Source organism: Sus scrofa, chromosome 13, assembly GCF_054392235.1.
Source record: "Sus scrofa isolate SSC_HxYL_T2T_F1_AM1 chromosome 13, Sscrofa_HxYL_maternal_Yorkshire_Landrace_v2.0, whole genome shotgun sequence".
Taxonomy (NCBI): domain Eukaryota; kingdom Metazoa; phylum Chordata; class Mammalia; order Artiodactyla; family Suidae; genus Sus; species Sus scrofa.
This window is the reverse complement of record NC_139395.1, coordinates 218,432,069-218,449,523: the sequence shown is the minus strand read 5'-3', so window position 1 is coordinate 218,449,523 and position 17,455 is coordinate 218,432,069. Positions and strand designations below refer to the sequence as shown.

The 17,455-nt window shown below is 44.8% G+C and overlaps 1 protein-coding gene across 5 annotated transcripts in view; it reads right to left on the bottom strand.

Moving 5' to 3' along the window:
- SH3BGR (SH3 domain binding glutamate rich protein) overlaps positions 1-17,455 on the bottom strand; it is a 63,592-nt gene that overhangs the window by 31,496 nt on the left and 14,641 nt on the right. For all 5 annotated transcript variants that reach the window (XM_084986921.1, XM_084986920.1, XM_084986922.1 and 2 more), the window contains 1 exon segment: positions 5,971-6,051. In XM_084986921.1, the coding sequence (XP_084843047.1) occupies positions 5,971-6,051 (81 nt within the window).

The following is a 17,455-nucleotide window of genomic DNA, read 5'->3' as shown; positions in this document are numbered from 1 at the left end:
AACACTAATCATTCTGCCATAAAAGGGAAAGAAGTCTAACACGTTCTGCCACATGGATGCAACTGGACATTACGCTACGTGAAAGAAGCCGGGAACAAAGGGCAAAACATTACATGATTTAGTCCAGGAGGTCCGGCAGTCCAACAAGAGGAACTGCAAAAAGAGCCGAGAAAAGAAGATGAAAAGCAATGGGACAAGAAATAGTACCCCCGACATTTTTCAGAACCGAGAGATGTGACTTTCCAGCAAGCGCCCAACACAAGCAAGGAGGAGAAGACTTTTTCCAACCACCTCATCATTCAACTTCAAGGCAGAAGAGAGGCTCCGAAGAGCTCCCAGAAATGAGAAGACAAAAACAGGCACCAACAAAGGATCAGGACACAGATGGGCCCCGGGTTTCTCAACAGTAACCCTGGAAGCTACTATGCTCAGGGCCTGCACCTTTCCAATTGTCAGGAGACACAACATCCAGCCTGGAACTCCACACGTGAGCCAACCAGCCAACCGTTAATGTCACACATGAGGGCGGGAGGCAGGACCTACCGTTTTCCGTAATAATCCTTCCAGCATGATTTGACCTCCACAAAATTATATCCACCGTATTAACTGGTTAAAGATTAAATTTTAGTATTCAAAACACGGGTTTTTCATAGAGAAATGAAGATACACACTGGGTTACAAAGAGGCTCTTAAGATAGAAATTCATCAGGAGTTCCCACTGTGGCGCAACAGCATTGGCAGTGTCTTGGGAGCACTGGGATGCCGGCTGGACCCCTGGCCCGGCACAGTGGATTAAGGATCCAGCGTTGCTACAGCTGTGGCTTGGGTCACAACAGAGACCTGGATCTGATCCCTGGCCCAGGAGCTCCACATGCCGAGGGGAAGCCAAAAAAGAAAATAGAAATAGAAATTCATCACACCACAGTCCCTCTTCATGGCACAAGGAAATCAGAAGCCAAATTTTACAAAAGAATCCCATGGTCCTAAAATCCACAATATTTAACATGCTCATCGCTGATTCAGTGACGCTGGCACACCATAAAAGTTAAAAGCCCACCAGAGAGCAATTGGCGGGTACATTTCAAGCCCATGAATATACCTATGCAGGCGTTCCCATTGAGGCTTAGCGGAAACGAATCTGACTAGCATCCATGAGGACGCAGGTTTGATCCCTGGCCTCGCTCAGTGGCTTAAGGATCCAGTGTTGCCATGAGCTATAGTGTAGGTCAAAGATGCAGCTCTGATCTGGTGTTGCTGTGGCTCTGGCGTAGGCTGGCAGCTATAGCTCCAATTTGACCCCTAGCCTGGGAACCTCCATATGCTGTGGGTGAGGCCCTGAAAAAAAAAAAGAAGAAAGAAAGAAAGAAATTACATATGCGATTTTGTCTCACTATAAGCATACTAGAAATGTCATGGCTACAATCACTAAAGAGTTATTTATCATAAAAAGAGTTGTAAGCAACGAGTGTTCAAAAATATAAGCAGAGAAAATTATGGCACATTAACAAGACAGACTATTACTTAAATTATTTACATGACAATTATGAAACTGCCACAGCATCTACAAGTTTACGGTACAATAATAAGGTAAAAAATAGGGACCTCCCTGGTGGTTCAGTGGGTCAAGGACCCAGTGTTGTCACTGCTATGGCTCTGGTTACTGCTACAGCTCAGGTTCGAGCCCTGGCCCAGGAAGTTCCGCATGGAGCAGGTACAGAAAAAAAAAAAAAAAAAAAGATAAAAAATAAAGAAATGAGGGGGTGGGATGGAGATGGCAGAGGAGTAAGGCATGGAATTCACCTTGGCCCACAAATATATCAAAAAAAAAAATCTACACATACAAAGATTCACACAGAACATCTACTGAACACCAGCAGAAGATCTTAAACCTCCTAAAAGGGCAAGAAACCCACCACATAACTGGATAGAACAAAAGGGGAAAAAAAAGAGAGAGAGAGAGAAAGAAATAAGTTGATCATGATACAACTTAATAGAATATTAGACAAATATTTTAAATTATCACTAAGAAGATGATAATTTTTTTTTGTCTTTTCAGGGCCACACCCACAGCATGTGGAGGTTCCCAGGCTAGGGGTCCAATCAGAGCTACAGCTGCCAACTTACACCACAGCCACAGCAACACAGGATCCGAGCCACGTCTGTGACCTAGATCACAGGTCATGGCAACACTGGATCCTTAACCCACTAATCGAGGCCAGGGATCAAACCCGCAACCTCATAGATATTAGTCAGGTTTGTTAACTGCTGAGCCACAACGGGAACTCTGATAGCCACATTTTAATGAGTGTAAAGTGACAAGAAAAAGAATGAAAAAAATAATGAAGAATATCATAAAGGGAAGAAATAAAGAAAGATGCCTGGGATGTGCTGTGAACAGGGAGAGAATACGTTTTTCCACTACCTCTCTGTGCCTCTGTTTTTTTTGTGACTCTGGGTGGAGAGGCTTGCTCTGTCTGAACTTCGACCTATGAAAGGTTAAAGGAAAACTCATTCCAAAGCTCTGCCAGATTATTATGGGGCAGGGATAGAGAAATCCCTTTTGTTTAGAAAACCACAACTGAGTCCTCAGTTGTCAAAATTAGACTCTCCCCTGCCACCCACCCTCTACAGGTCTGGGGTCTGGACAGAGGGGAGTGAGACGTAGCTGGCATATGGGACAGGTCTACTGAGAGATGGAGAGCTTAGGTTCAGGAAGGAGAACTGTCTAGAAGGTGGGGAGGAATGAGACAGCTAGGGAAGTGGCAGCAAGCAGGGACGGAGGTGACTCTGCCCAAATTTCCAGCAGCAGGAATGGCGGAGACCCTTCTTAAAATGATGCTGCCTGACCCCTGCCATTTCTCTTCATGGGGAAACTCCCCAACGACAACGGATGATGCATAATCCCTCCTTCTCACCTCCGGTTCTCCTTCGACCCATCCAGCCTCGCTCTGGCTTCACCACTCCTCAGAAAGTACCCTTGTCATGGCCACCAATGACCTCCACGTGTCCAAGCCAAGAGCCCTTTTTTGTCCTCATCTGACTCAATCTCTCAGCAGCACTGGACACAGCTGATCTCACCCTCTTCCATAAAGATGCTCTTGCTCGGCTGCTCTAACACCACGAGCTCCTGCTCTCCTCTGGCCTCCTCCATCTCAGCCTCTACCTTTCCACATCCTCTGTCCAGCCCCAAGCCAGCCTCCTTCCTGGCCACCCTCTCACTGCAGCTCCACCCCCCCGGGCCAGTGGCCTCACACGTGCACCTCCAACCGGACCTCGCTGAGACAGAGACCACATGACTTCTGCACTTGGATGTCTCGTTCGAATGGAACATCCCTAGTTGTTCCCCCTTCGGGGAAATGTTGCCTGGGGATCGGCAGCATTTGTGGAGCGTCGGGATGCAGGTTCGATCTCCAGCCCAGCACCGTGGGTTAAGGATCCAACGCTGCGCTGCGGCTGTGGCTCAGACCTAATCTGGGGCCAAACACTCTGTATGCCTCCTGGCGGCCAAAACATTAAAAAAATAATAGCTCTGAACATCTCCCGTAAATACGGTCCTCCACCAGAATGAATATCTACACCCAGCGGCTAGAAGTAATCAGTCACTCCATCCCCCCGCCGCACATCCAATCCGTCAACAACTCTTCCCAATTCTTCCTCCCAAACAGACACTAAAGTCCCCAGTTCTACAAGGTCCTATCCCCACCCACCACCCAAGCTGCCACGACATCTAATCCATGTTACTATGGTAATCCATTCACGCCATTATAGCCAAAAAGAGTTTTAGAGAAGGCTGTAAGATTGCTTTACTCCTCTGCTTAAAACCCTTAGAATGTCTTCACTGCCCCTCGGATAGACTCCACAGCACTGCCATGGCCCAAGGGCCACCCACTTGCAGCCCCCACCTCCCACGGTGCCCCTTCCCCTCATCCCTCCAGCAACTTCAGCCTCAAGGCAGGTCTTAGGAATCGCCAAGCTCTTTGCTGCCTCAGGGCCTCTGCACCTGCTCTCACCTTTTCCTGAAACACTCCTCCCTCCGCCCTTCCCTTCTTTCCTCCAGACACTAAGGCATCATCTCTTAAACACAGCAGCTCAACTAATGTGACCCAGTTAAGGAACTCCCATACCAAACCAAAAAGATTAAATTGCATGTAACAGCCTTTAGCCCTTCTTTTAAACTGTTAATAAACTGTGTTAAATATGCTGCATTTAAGTTGACCAAAGCCAGAGAAGTATTTCATTAAAAGGGAAGGTTTTATCTTGCTATAGAACCACTAACCAACTGTGAAATCCACATGCTGCAGTTCAGAGAAGGAACCCCTGCTGCTCATGTAGGTGTTAACCTAGGCACTAAAAGACCTCAGATGTCATTACCTGAAGAATAAAGACATGTGAAAGACACATCCACATGCCTCTGAGACAAACCCATCTCTACAAGGTAGGAATTTTTTTTTTTTTTTTTTTTTTGGCTGTGCCCAAGGCATGTGGAAGTTCCCAGGCCAGGGATGGAACCCACGCCACAGCCACGACCCAAGCCAATGTAGTGACAATGACAGATACTCAACCCACTGAGCCACCAGGGAACTCCTATAGAGTCAGATTTTGAGTTATTTCTCTTATAATGGGCATTATACTGGATTCAGTCATCACAAATCTCTTAAATAGAAGGAGGTAGAATCACTGTCTCCATGGAACTTATTTACTGATTGGTGATCTTAGGGGACTATTTAGGACTAGCAGAGATTTCTGCCTTGTTCATCCATTGATATATCCAAATGCCGATGCCTATAACTGTCTGGAACAAAGGAACAGAAGACAAATTCAAATTTGTTTTATAAAGTCCATTCCAGTAGAAAAAACAAATCTCTTTTGAAATGAAATTGGACACAAAATAATTAGGAAGTAAATGGGAATTCCCATGGTAGATAAGCAGTAACAAACCCAAATGGATCCATGAGGATTTGGGTTCAATCCCTGCCTTCGATCAGTGGGTTAAGGATCTGACATTGCGGTGAGCTGTGGTGTAGGTCATAGACGTGGCTCGGATCCCAAGTTGCTCTGGCTGTGTTATGGGCAGGCAGGTGCAGCTCCAATTGAATACCTAGCCTGGGAACCTCCATATGCCACCGGTGTGGCCCTAAAAAGACCAAAAAAAAAAAAAAAAGAGCAGTAGATGAATTGAATTGGACAAATATGTGCTTATCTTACATCTGCGGAGAGTTATGTCTAAGATGCTTGATGCAGTGAAGGTTAAGGAAGAGTAAAGCCAAGTGATCTCCCTCAGACATTCATTTCACGGTACCCACTTTATTAGCATAATTCCCTATTTATTGATATAATTACACATAATCAAAGATGAAACAACACCAGAAGGAGAACACCTAATGAAATTTGTCTTGTTCTTAAGTCTAAATCTTACTTCTTCCCTCCTTATCAGATGAAAAAACGCCAAATTCAATTCATTTAAAGTTGAAATAATTAATATAGGAGTGCCTATCAAAAAATTAACATGAGCTGTCAAGAGAAATTCATAACAAAATAATTTCACAGACATAGCTTGAAAATTTATATTTTTACATATTTAATCAAGGCACTTAAGTTTACTGAATGCAATTTTCTTTTTTTAATTCAATGAATTTTATTACATTTGTAGTTGTACCACGATCATCACAACTCGGTTTTATAGCATTTCCATCCCAAACTCCCAGCCCATCCTCCCCACCCCCTGCAATGATATTTCTTAACCTAGGTATCATCCGACAAGGTGTAAACAGAGAAAAAACCAGCAAATGCATAATTCAGACACAAGTTTTAGTAGAAACCATGCATTATTTCTATGCATGACTTCATCAGAATAAGTGTATTAAAACCATGTTAATTTAAAGACCATCACTTATTAAACAGTCTCAGGCATGGATTTTATCCTCACGTCCTAAGACCTGTATTGGGACCCAAGGGGGTGTTCGAGCTTACCTTTGAGCCTGGAGGGGGAGCCAAGCCAAGGAACGAATAAATAATATTCTCTTCTTTTGCAGAGAAGAAAGAGTCGAAATCCTGGAAGCAACGAAGAACAATGATTAAACCCAATGCACCCTTGTGAGCTAGTATATTGACCTAAATTGACCTTTTCTATTTATTAGCCATTAAGGTAGGAGCTGACACAAAAGCTGGTCCCTACTGGCTTTGCCAAAGACGACCAACCCCAAAAGTGAGGAACTCGAACCAGGGAGTTTACACTTGTTTCTAGACACTTTCATTTTGCCTATTACAGTGCAGTGAGAACACACGCACGCGCACACACACACACACACACACACACACACACACGCATTGTTCCTGCTCAGGAACTGCTGACGAGACTCAGAAATACACAATAAAAGGCTTCCCCCAACGTTGCACATCTTTAGCTAGTTTCCTTATAATTTATCCCTATGGCTTTGGTCCCTGATCAGGATCCAAACAACACAGGATGAGAACAATTAAACCAACACAGGATTTCTCTGCTCTTATTACAGTAACTTCTAAGGACCCAGACCTGTCTCAGGCCTTCTGACAGCTGGGGCCACATGATTACGAAGGGTTTAGAAAGGTGCTCCTTCTGCCAAAGTGGGAAAAACTGTAGACTGACGGGAAAGCTGGCCGCAGATGGAAACCGGAAGCTCCGTGAAGCTCCGCCCCCCACGCCCGGCCACACCCAGGTCAGTCCTGGACCAGGTGGATCCAGCCCTGAACCACCTCTCCAGGAGTGTAGTTGCCAAGAGCCCTGGCAAGTTTCTCTTTTTATCATTAAAACATAAAAGATACTCCCCTGGCCACTTTCTTACTTCCCATCTTTTGTCATAGGGCTGTGATGCAATGTCAACCGTATCACCAAAGGCTCAGCAGGTACAGGCTTAGTCTGGTCTGAACCGAACAGGACAGGCAAACCAACATGATCATGCTGTTGTCTCCTCTACACTTGTGTGTGTTGAGAGCATAAAACCACCTCCTGGGAGCAGTTTCACAGGGCTCCCTGAGATGCTGTCTCCCAAGCTTAAGTCCTAATTTCACCCCAAATAAAACTTAACTCTCCCCCCCAAAAAAAAGAGCTTAAAACCAAAGATAGGCTACCTAGGAGTTCCCTGGTGGTTCAGTGGTTTAAGGACCTGGCACTGTTACTGCAGTGGCTCTGGTTACTGCTGTGGTGTTGGGTTAGATCCTTGACCTGGGAACTTCTGCATGCTATGGGCCCAGGCAAAAAAAAGAAGACAGGCCACTTATACTGGGAAGAAAATGTTATGTGATTCCTGTGTCATCTTATCCAAACTTTGTTATTCTCCTTCTTGTCACCCTGATTCTCTCAGTGATTAACTTTATTCTTTTGTACTGACTGTATTTTTATAAGCAGCCTCAAATCATATTTGAAGGAAATACAGCATCATTTACTAAGTAAGTGATTCTTCAGTATCAGAAATTCGGATTGATTCCTGGAAGACACACTAACTGGGGTTGTTAAAGGATTACGTGAAAGAAGGTCTTAACAGCAGTAGGAGTAAGGAGGTAAAATGTAATAAATATATGCTACTTTCTAAAAACTCAATAGACAAATATCTGATAATCTCTAGTTGCCAACTCTAGAAACTTTCAAGTCAAGACAGGATTCCTTATAATTGAATAGATTGTGTTTTGCTTCCACTTAAGTCCACAGAGCTTCAGAATTTCAGAGGACTACAAATAACAAATGCTGGAGGGGGTGTGGAGAAAAGTTAACCCTCCTGCACTGTTGGTGGGAATGTAAACTGGTACAGCCACTATGGAGAACAGTTTGGAGATACCTTAGAAATCTATCCATAGAACTTCCACATGACCCAGCAACCCCACTCTTGGGCATATATCCGGACAAAACTCTACTTGAAAAAGACACATGCACCCGTGTGTTCATTGCAGCACTATTCACAATGGCCAAGACATGGAATCAACCCAAGTGTCCACTGATAGATGACTGCATTAGAAAAATGTGGTATATGTACACAGTGGAATACTACTCTGCCATAAGAAAGAACAAAATAATGCCATTTGCAGCAACATGGATGGAACTAGAGACTCTCATCCTGAGTGAAATAAGTCAGAAAAAGAAAGACAAATACCATATGATATCACTTATATCTGGAATCTAATATATGGTACAAAGGAACCTTTCCGCAGAAAAGAAAATCATGGACATGGAGAGTAGACTTGGGGTTCCCAAGGGTGTGGGAGGGACTGGGAGCTTGGGGTCAATAGATGCAGAATGTTGCCTTCGGGATAGATTAGCAATGGGATCCTGCTGTGTAGCACTGGGAACTCTGTCTAGTCACTTAGGATGGAACACGTGATGTGAGAAAAAAGAATATATACATGTATGTGTAATTGGGTCACCATGCTGTACAGTAGGAAAAATATATATATATATATAAATTTAAAAATAAAATAATAAAAATTTTAAAAAATAATTTCAGAGGACTGAAGAAGAGTCTGTCAGTATTTGTTACTTGCTGTTATCAAATAGATATAGAAAAATAACAAGTATGAAATGGTTTTTCAACTTCCGGTTACATGAGTGTGGCAGATTAGATGCCTTGGAACACTGTGCTGAAAAGAAAAAAGTTAAGCCAGATTAAGGGGGAAAAAAAGCATAAATGCCTTGCTAAGCTGGTACCAAAAAAAAAAAAAAAAAAAAAAAAGAGTATATTCAAGTGAGATCAAGAATCCTAGGAATAAGCACACGCCAAGGCCCCCATCCAGGCTGAACGTTTCCTACCAAACCAGGAGATCCCTATCTTCCACCCTGATGCCACAGAGAGAAAGAGGGAAATGGTAAAGCCAATAAAATACACACATACACACGCACATAATAGACATATACATGCATACACATATATACATGTGCACAGACACACGTTTATAGAGATCCAGAGAGGCACGTGTACATACACACATGTGCATACGTGTACTTATATATATATATATATATATATATATATGCACACACACACGTATTGATACAAAGACACACATACCTGCACATATATAATATATACACACATACACACACCCCCGCCAGAACTCCAGTGAGGGCTCCACCTTTGGCGTAAACATAAACAAGAAATAACCCTACTGTGAAAAACAGAATGGAAGAACATTTGTCTGATTCAACTCTGATGCTCAGTGACAGAGAAAACATTCTTCTCTGAGAATTTATAACCATGAGCCAGAACTTATGAGAGTTTGGGATCCAAATTCTCATGACAGGTGCAAAACAGAAAATCTTCCAAGGAAATCAATGTAAAAGATGCTATCTATCTTTTCGAGAACTCCCAGGAAACTACCAGAAACAAATTCCAGGCCTCGAAAAGTATTCACAAATAACATAATTTTTTTTCTCTCTCTCTTTTTTTTTTCCTGCCATGGCAGGCAGTGGCTTAATGTGCGATCTCAGTTCCCAGACCAGGGATTGAAGCCAAATTAAGAAAAAAAAAGCATAAATGCCTTGCTAAGCTGATATTTAAATTTTTTTTTTCAAAATGGTGTTCCAAGGGATTGAACCAGGGCCACAGCAGTAAAAGCACTGAACCCTAATCATTAGGCCACCAGGGAGCTGTGGTGTGGGTCCCAGATGTGGCTCGGATCCTATGTGGCTGTGGCTGTGGTGTAGACCGGCAGCTGCAGCTCAATTCAACTCCTAGCCTGGGAACCTCCATATGCCACAGGTGCAGCCCTAAGAAGACAAGAAAGAAAAAAGAAAAAGAAAGAAAAGAAAAGAAAAGAAAAGAAAAGAAAAGAAAAGAAAAGAAAGAAAGAAAGAAAGAAAGAAAGAAAGAAAGAAAGAGGGAGGAAGAGAGATGATGGTTTATTTTGTTAAGTAGGAGAATTTTGTAAAATTGTCAGCCACCATCACCATTTTTTTCATGAAACTGAAAAATTTATTTTATAAAAAAAAAGTGGCAAAAATGTGCAGCTCAGAAAAGTTCCACTCCACTCAACCTCAGTTCTGACGGCCAAATAAAAGTAAACAAGAAAAAACTTCCTTTTTTTTTTTTTCCTTTTTCTTTTTAGGGCCACATCCGCTGCATATGGAAGTTCCCAGGCTAGGGGTCAAATCTGAGCTGCAGCCACCAGCCAACACCACAGCCACAGCACCACTAGATCCAAGCTGCATCTGTCACCTATGCCGCAGCTTGTGGCAACATCGGATCCCTTAACCCCCTGATCGAGGCCGGGGATCAAACCCACATCCTCATGGATAATAGTTGGGTTCTTAACCTGCTGAGCCACAATAGGAACTCTAACAAAAAACTTCTTAGAGCAACTGAAAATGTGGCGGTGACCTCACCCAGAGCCTCAAACACCAATGTTGAGGTCTTCCTTCTCCTGGAATCACTGCCAACATTAGTTTCATTTATTTTTTTAATTTCTTTATTATAGTTGATTGACAATGCTCTGTCCATTTCTGCTGTACAGCAAGAGCAACCCAGTTGCTATCATTAGTTTTGAAGTATGACCGTCCCTTAGCTCAGGTTTAAAAAAAAACACTTAGTATTATCTATTAAGGCTAAACATACTGAGCGTGAGGACCTAGCAATTCCACTTCTACTCACAGAACCGAGAGAAACCCACATGTCATGAGACCTGTGGGGAATAATTTAGCAGCACTGTTCTGTAACAGCCAAAAGCCAGAAGTCACACTGCTATGGTCTGGATGTGTGTGTCCCCTTAAAATTCTTACGCTGAAGTCCTAACCCTCCAAGATGATGCTATCAGGAGGTGGGGCCTCCAGGAAGTGTTAGGTCAGAAGGGTGGGGCCCTCGTGAGTGGGATTAGTGCCCTGACAAGCAGAGACCTCCAGAGCTCGGGCAGCCCTTCCACCCCGTGAGGACACAGCAGGAAGGTGCTGGCTGTGAACCAGGGGGCCCTCATCAGAACTCAACCACACTGACCCCTCGACCTTGGACTTCCCAGCCTCCAGAACTAAGAGAAGTAAATCTCTGTTGCTTATCAGCCACTCGGTCTGTGATTTGTTATAGTAGCCCAGACAGGATAAGACACCCACCACTGTCCATTCTGGAGCAATGAGAATGAATAAATTGTGACCACTACGTACTGACCTGGTTATATCTTTAAAATATGCTGGTGAAAGAAGCAAGTCAAAGAATACACAGAAAGCTCAAAAACAGGCAAAACAAAACAATATACCGCTTAGGTATGTACACATGGGAAATAGAAGAAAAAGGAGGAGGGAGCTGGGAGCCATTTCTGGGGATGTGACACTTTTCAAACCAATGGTGTGCACGTGCTGGCTCATTTCTATTATACCCCTTTAAGCTACATGTTTTTATCCTCTACAGCACATCTCGTAATAAAACGTTAACAACATAAAACAGCTTGTTAGGAGTTCCCACGGTGGCTCAGCGGGTTAAGAAGGCAATATAGTACCATGAGGATGCCCGTTCAATCCCTGGCCTCACTCGGTGGGTGAAGGATTCCCCCCTGTGGTGAAGGCTGTGGATGCAGCTCAGATCCAATGTGGCTATGGCTATGGTGTATGTAGGTCACAGATGGCTCTCCGATCCGGCGTTGCTGTGGCTGTGGTGTAGCCCTCAGCTGCAACTCTGATTCCACCCCTAACCAGGGAACTTCCATATGCCGCAGGTATATGTGGCCTTAAGTAGAAAAAAATGAAAAATAACATAGCTTGTTCGGTAACACCAGTGTGCTGAGAACGGCCTTAACTGGCCGAGCATCCTGACCCCCTTGCAGCCCTGAGTCCCCAGAGGTCCTGGCCCCTCTGCTGAATGGTCAAGGTCCCCTTGGTATCCAGGGCCGGGTAGGTGCCCCCGCCCTCACCTGGGCTAAGATGCACAGACGCCAACTTGGCACTGCTGCTTGCAGTGAGTATTCCCCTGCCAGGCGGGTAACCTGGCCTCCACTGTGCCTGGCTTCCCATCCGGTGTCTCCTTTCTCCATCTCACAGCTGTCTGCCATGCCCTGGGCATAACATCTTCATCTGTTCTGCCCGGAGCAGCAGGAGTACCGGCTGGCAGGCACTGAACTACCTGACACCCAGTCCCCTCGCTGCCCTGGTGCAGAGAAGTCCACTGCTGTCCTTGAGTCTCCTCTGCCGTCACCGCTAGGACACACGGGTGACCAGTTAAGAATCCGCAGAGTCCAGGGACTCAACTTAAATAGCAGCGTTATTCTGATAGTTCCCAACTCAATCAAGTGGGAAGATACACTGCCTCTCAGATTGATGTCATTTTTTTTTTTTTTAAGGGCGAAGAATAAGGTGTGGCATATGGAGGTTCCCAGGCTAGGGGTTGAATCACAGCTGCAGCTGCTGGCCTACACCGCAGCTCAGAGCAACGCCGGATCCTTAACCCACTGAGCAGGGCCAGGGATCGAACCCACACCCTCCTGGATGCTAGTCGGGTTCATTTCCACCGAGCCACAATGGGAAGTCCCAGATTGATGCCATTTTCAACCTGACCTATCTTTCAGAACTGTTGAGTTTCCTTTTTAACCTACAATACCAATCCTTACCTACGTTCTGAGTTTCCTTTTTAACCTACAATACCAATCCTTACCTACGTTCTGAGCCCTCTGCCTCACTAAGAGTATCCACAGACCGCAGAAAAGCCAAGTTAGCAGAGCTGCTAGTGAGGAAGACTACCCATACCCCTCTGCAGGCAGAACTGAAAAGAATTAATGACAGTTAAATATAAAATAATTTGTATGCTTATCGCATTAGCGCCGTACTTGTAATAGGAAAATACATCTTTCAAATACAAGTCTTTTTTCTTACTCGGGAAGCCTTCTCTTTTTCTTTCCCAATTAAAATGAAAAGCATTGTTAGATCACAGCAAAATAGAGTAAGAAGTGCCTCTGAGGTTTTATTTTTATAGCAGAAAATAACTGCAAAACTTTTACCTTGGGCGTTAACATAGGTTGAAAGAAAAATACTTCAATATTATCTCTACTGTAACCAGGCTTGATTGAAAAGGACGGTGAAAATAAGCAAAGCAAGAGACTGAAAATCCGACTTTCACTGGAAAAGTACGAGAAGAGAAGATGAGGCGTTCTCGTTGGGGCTCAGCAGGTTAGGAACCCAACTGCCAAGCGGGTTTGACCTCCAGCCTCGCTCGGTGGGCTAACGACCTGCCTTGCTGCCAGGTGCAACATAGTTCACAGATGCAACTTGGATCCCGCGTTGATGCGGCTGTGGGGTAGGCCGGCAGCTGCAGCTCTGATTTGACCCTTGGCCTAGGAACTTCCATGTGCCGCAGGTGCGGCTGTTTAAAAAAAAAGATTAAGAAAACATGAGATTGGAGTTCCCGTCGTGGTGCAATGGTTAACAAATCCGACTAGGAACCATGAGGTTGTGGGTTCGGTCCCTGCCCTTGCTCAGTGGGTTAATGATCCGGCGTTGCCATGAGCTGTGGTGTAGGTTGCAGACGCAGCTCGGATCCCACGTTGCTGTGGCTCTGGCGTAGGCTGGTGGCTACAGCTCCGATTCAACCCCTAGCCTGGGAACCTCCATATGCCATGGGAACGCCCCAAGAAATGGCAAAAAGACAAAAAATAATAATAATAATAAAATAAAATACTGTTTAAAAAAAAAAGAAAACATGAGATGATTCTTTTAATGATTTTAGAGTGCAGAACAAGTTTCTAAACTAGGAGTGTAGGAACCATCTTAAAAAAGATTAATAAATCTGTCTATCCAAAAACAATGTTTAAGTCCTGCACTCCAAAAAAAAAAAAAAAAAAAAAAATCACTTTGAAAAGTCAAAAGAAACATGGAGAAATATTTGCAACACCCATGGTCGTGAAAAGGCTACTTTCCTTCATAAGTAAAGACTTAAAGGAGTTCCCGTCCTGGCTCAGCGGTTTACGATCCTGACTGGCATCCATGAGGACACAGGTTCAATCCCTGGCCTCGCTCAGTGGGTTAACGATCCGGCGTTGCCGTGAGCTGTGATGTAGGTGGCAGACCCGGCTGGGATCCCACATTGCTGTGGCTGTGGTGGAGGCCAGGGGCTATAGCTCCGATTCAACCCCTAGCCTAGGAACCTCCATATGCCGAAGGTATAGCCCTAAAAAAAATTTTTTTTTAATTTTTAAAGTAAAGACTTAGAGACTTTCAAGCAGAGTGAAGTAAGTCAGAAAGAGAAAGACAAATACCATATGATAGCACTTATATCTGGAATCTAATATACAAAACAAAGGAACCTTTCCACAGAAAAGAAAATCATGGACTTGGAGAATAGACTTGGGGTTGCCTAGGCGGAGGAGGAGGGAGTGGGATGGACTGGGAGCTTGGGGTTAATAGATGCAAACTATTGCCTTTGGAATGGATTAGCAATGAGATCCTGCTGTGAAGCACTGGGAACTCAGTCTAGTCACTTAGGATGGAACACGTAATGTGAGAAATAAGAATGTACCCATGTATGTGTACCTGGGTCACCGTGCTGTACAGCTGAAAAAAAAAAAAGAAAAGGTAAAAAAGAAAGAAAGAAAGAGAAAAAAAGACTTAAAAACCAGTAAACAATACCTGGAACCAAATAGAAAAAATAACAAGTCATAGAAAAAGAAAAAAACAAACCACTGATTGCATATCAAAGACAAAAGGATGTTCAGCCTGATTCATTAAAACAGAAATCCAAGTCCGAGCTGTGAGGATGCATTTTTCATCTAACCGGTTGGCAAAGATCCAAACGTTGGCATAGGCTGTTGTCACCGTCACAGGGAGCCAGCCACTCTCGAATCACGTTTGAAGATGTAAACAGATGCAACTACAGGGTGGGTTCCATGTCTACTGAAATCTAAGACGCGTAGATGCTCCAGCTCAGCTCACCTTCTCCGAGTTTATCCCACACAGAGGCTCAAACTGAGTACAGAGCTCTGTGTGATCAGGAGGTTCCCTGCAGCACGGTTTGTAGCTGAGAAAAAGCCTGAAAACAACCTGACTGTTCCCCATCACAAGACCGTGCCAGTACATGGTGGTACCTCTAACGGGACATCGTGCAGTAAGGTGTGTATGTACAACCACGCCATGAGCTCTGAGATACGGTTATTAAGTGAGAAGAACAAAGTCGGGGCAGAAGTGAGTAGCCTAATGGGTTAAAGATCCAGCTTGTCTCTGTGGTGTTGCCGGTTCAATCCCCAGCCTGGCATAGTGGTTTAAGGATCCTGCTGTGCTGCAGACGCAGCTCGGATTCAATCCCTGGCTTAGGAACTTCCATATGCTGCAAGTGCAGCCATTTAAAAACAAACCAAAAAAAAGTGTATGGCATACACCCTCATTTTTTGTTTTGTTTGTTGGGGTTTTTTTCCTTTTTGTCTTTTTAGGGCATCCTCTACAGCATATGGAGGTTTCCAGCCTAGAGGATGAATTGGAGCTGCAGCTGCTGGCCTACGTCACAGCCTCAGCAATGCCAGATCCGAGCCTCATCGGCTACCCACACTGCAGCCTGCAACCACGCCAGATCCTTAACCCACTGAGTGAGGCCGGGGATCGAAGCTGCATCCTCATGGACACTAGTCAGGTTCTTAACCCAGTGAGTCACAATGGGAACTCCCACCCTCGTATTTAAGTAATACAGAATTGTTAAACATACAGAAAATTTCTGGAAGGCCAAGCAAGAAACTGCCAACATTGGTTGGTCACAGCAGGATTGTCTACATAATTTGCAGGGCTTGGTGCAAACTAAAAGCAAGGCATCCTTTGTTCAAAAATCATTATGAATTTCAAGACAGCAATGGTTGGGAGCTCTGTGGAGAGGGGCCACTGTGACTTCCCAAAAGGCAGGCCCCTGCAGCCAGCCCGTCTCAGAGGAAGGAGCTAGAGGACTCTGAAATGAGACAGAGAATAGTCTTCCCGGCAGGCAGCGTTGGAACCATTTTAATTTTTCTGTGTGTACACATATTAATTTTATTGATTTTTCAATTATTAAAAAAAATGGAGTTCTGTCGTGGTGCAGCAGAAACGAATCCGACTAGGAGCCATGTGGTCGCAGGTTCGATCCCTGGCCTCACTCAGTGGGTTAAGGATCCGGTGTTGCTGTGGGCTGTGCTGTAGGCCGGTGGCCACAGCTCTGATTGGACCCCTAGCCTGGGAACCTCCATATGCCGCGGGTGCGGCCCTGAAAAGACAAAACAAAACAAAATGTATAAAAAATAAAATAAAAATTGCCACCACTGAAACTGAGCAGGGCCCAGTGGGGCTCCGGGGCACAAGTCTTTCTGTGCCCCCCATTTCTTGCTTTTAGGGAATAAGCTTCAGCCTCCATGACCTTCCCTGAGTCCCAAAGGGCAGGTTCAAAGAGCTGCGGATCAGGGAAGGGAGGGGATGCATTGATAAGAGAGGAAAAGTCGAGAGACCATAGTGCAGCCTTGGGGCAGGTGCCCGGTTCCCCCTCAAGGCATGTCCACAACCACACCTCTGAGCGGCTTCTGCAGAACTAAAACCCCCAACAAATGACCCCCACAGAGGAGGACCAGCAGAACCGGTCCTGGAGCCACTCAACACCAACTTAAAAGAAGAATGCAAGCTTGCCTCTCCCCTTGATCCTTACCTGTGGCCCTACTGTCCACTCCCAAACGATAAAGCCACTTCCTATTCTCTCTCAAAGGAGGGCACAGTCTTTAGGGCATGAGCCTGCCATGGCCTCCTTTGCCTGGCAAAGCAATAAAGCGCTTCTCTTCTCCTTCGGCCCAAACCTCTGTCTCCACGTTTCTATCTGGCACCAGTGGATAGAGTTTCAGCAACACTACCCCCCCCCCCAGAAAAAACACCCTGATTCTCCCTTTCCCTATCCAACAAGAGCCACAATTCTTAGAAATTCAGGTCAGGGTGGATGGAGGTCAGGGGTCTGGAGAGGCCTCTTCCTCACAGAGGAAATGCACTCTACGTGGTCGGAGGCCCCAGCTTAAATCCACAGGAGAGCTGACCTGGATTAGCATATGTTCCCCTAAATACATGCCCACACCATTAACACTGCTAGATGGGAGTTCCCGCTGTGGCTCAGTGGAAAAGAACCCAACTAGTATCCATGAGGACGCAGGTTCCATCCCTGGCCTCGGTGAGTGGATTAAGGATCTGGCGTTGCCTTGAGCTGTGGTATAGGTCGCAGACTCAGCTTGAATCACAAGTGGCTGTGGCTATGGTGTCGGGACGCATCTGTAGCTCCGATGAGACCCCTAGCCTGGGAACTTCCCTATGCTGCAGGTGCACCCCTAAAAAGCAAAAAAACAAAAACAAAAACAAAAACTGATAGACCATGATGGAAGATAATATAAGGAAAGGGCTGTGTGTATATTATATATATATGATTGGGTCACGTTGCTGTACAGCAGAAATTGGCACAACACTGTAAATCAACTGTACTTTAACGAAAATTTTTAAATAAAAATTAAAAAAAAAACTGTTTGAAAGCACACCCAC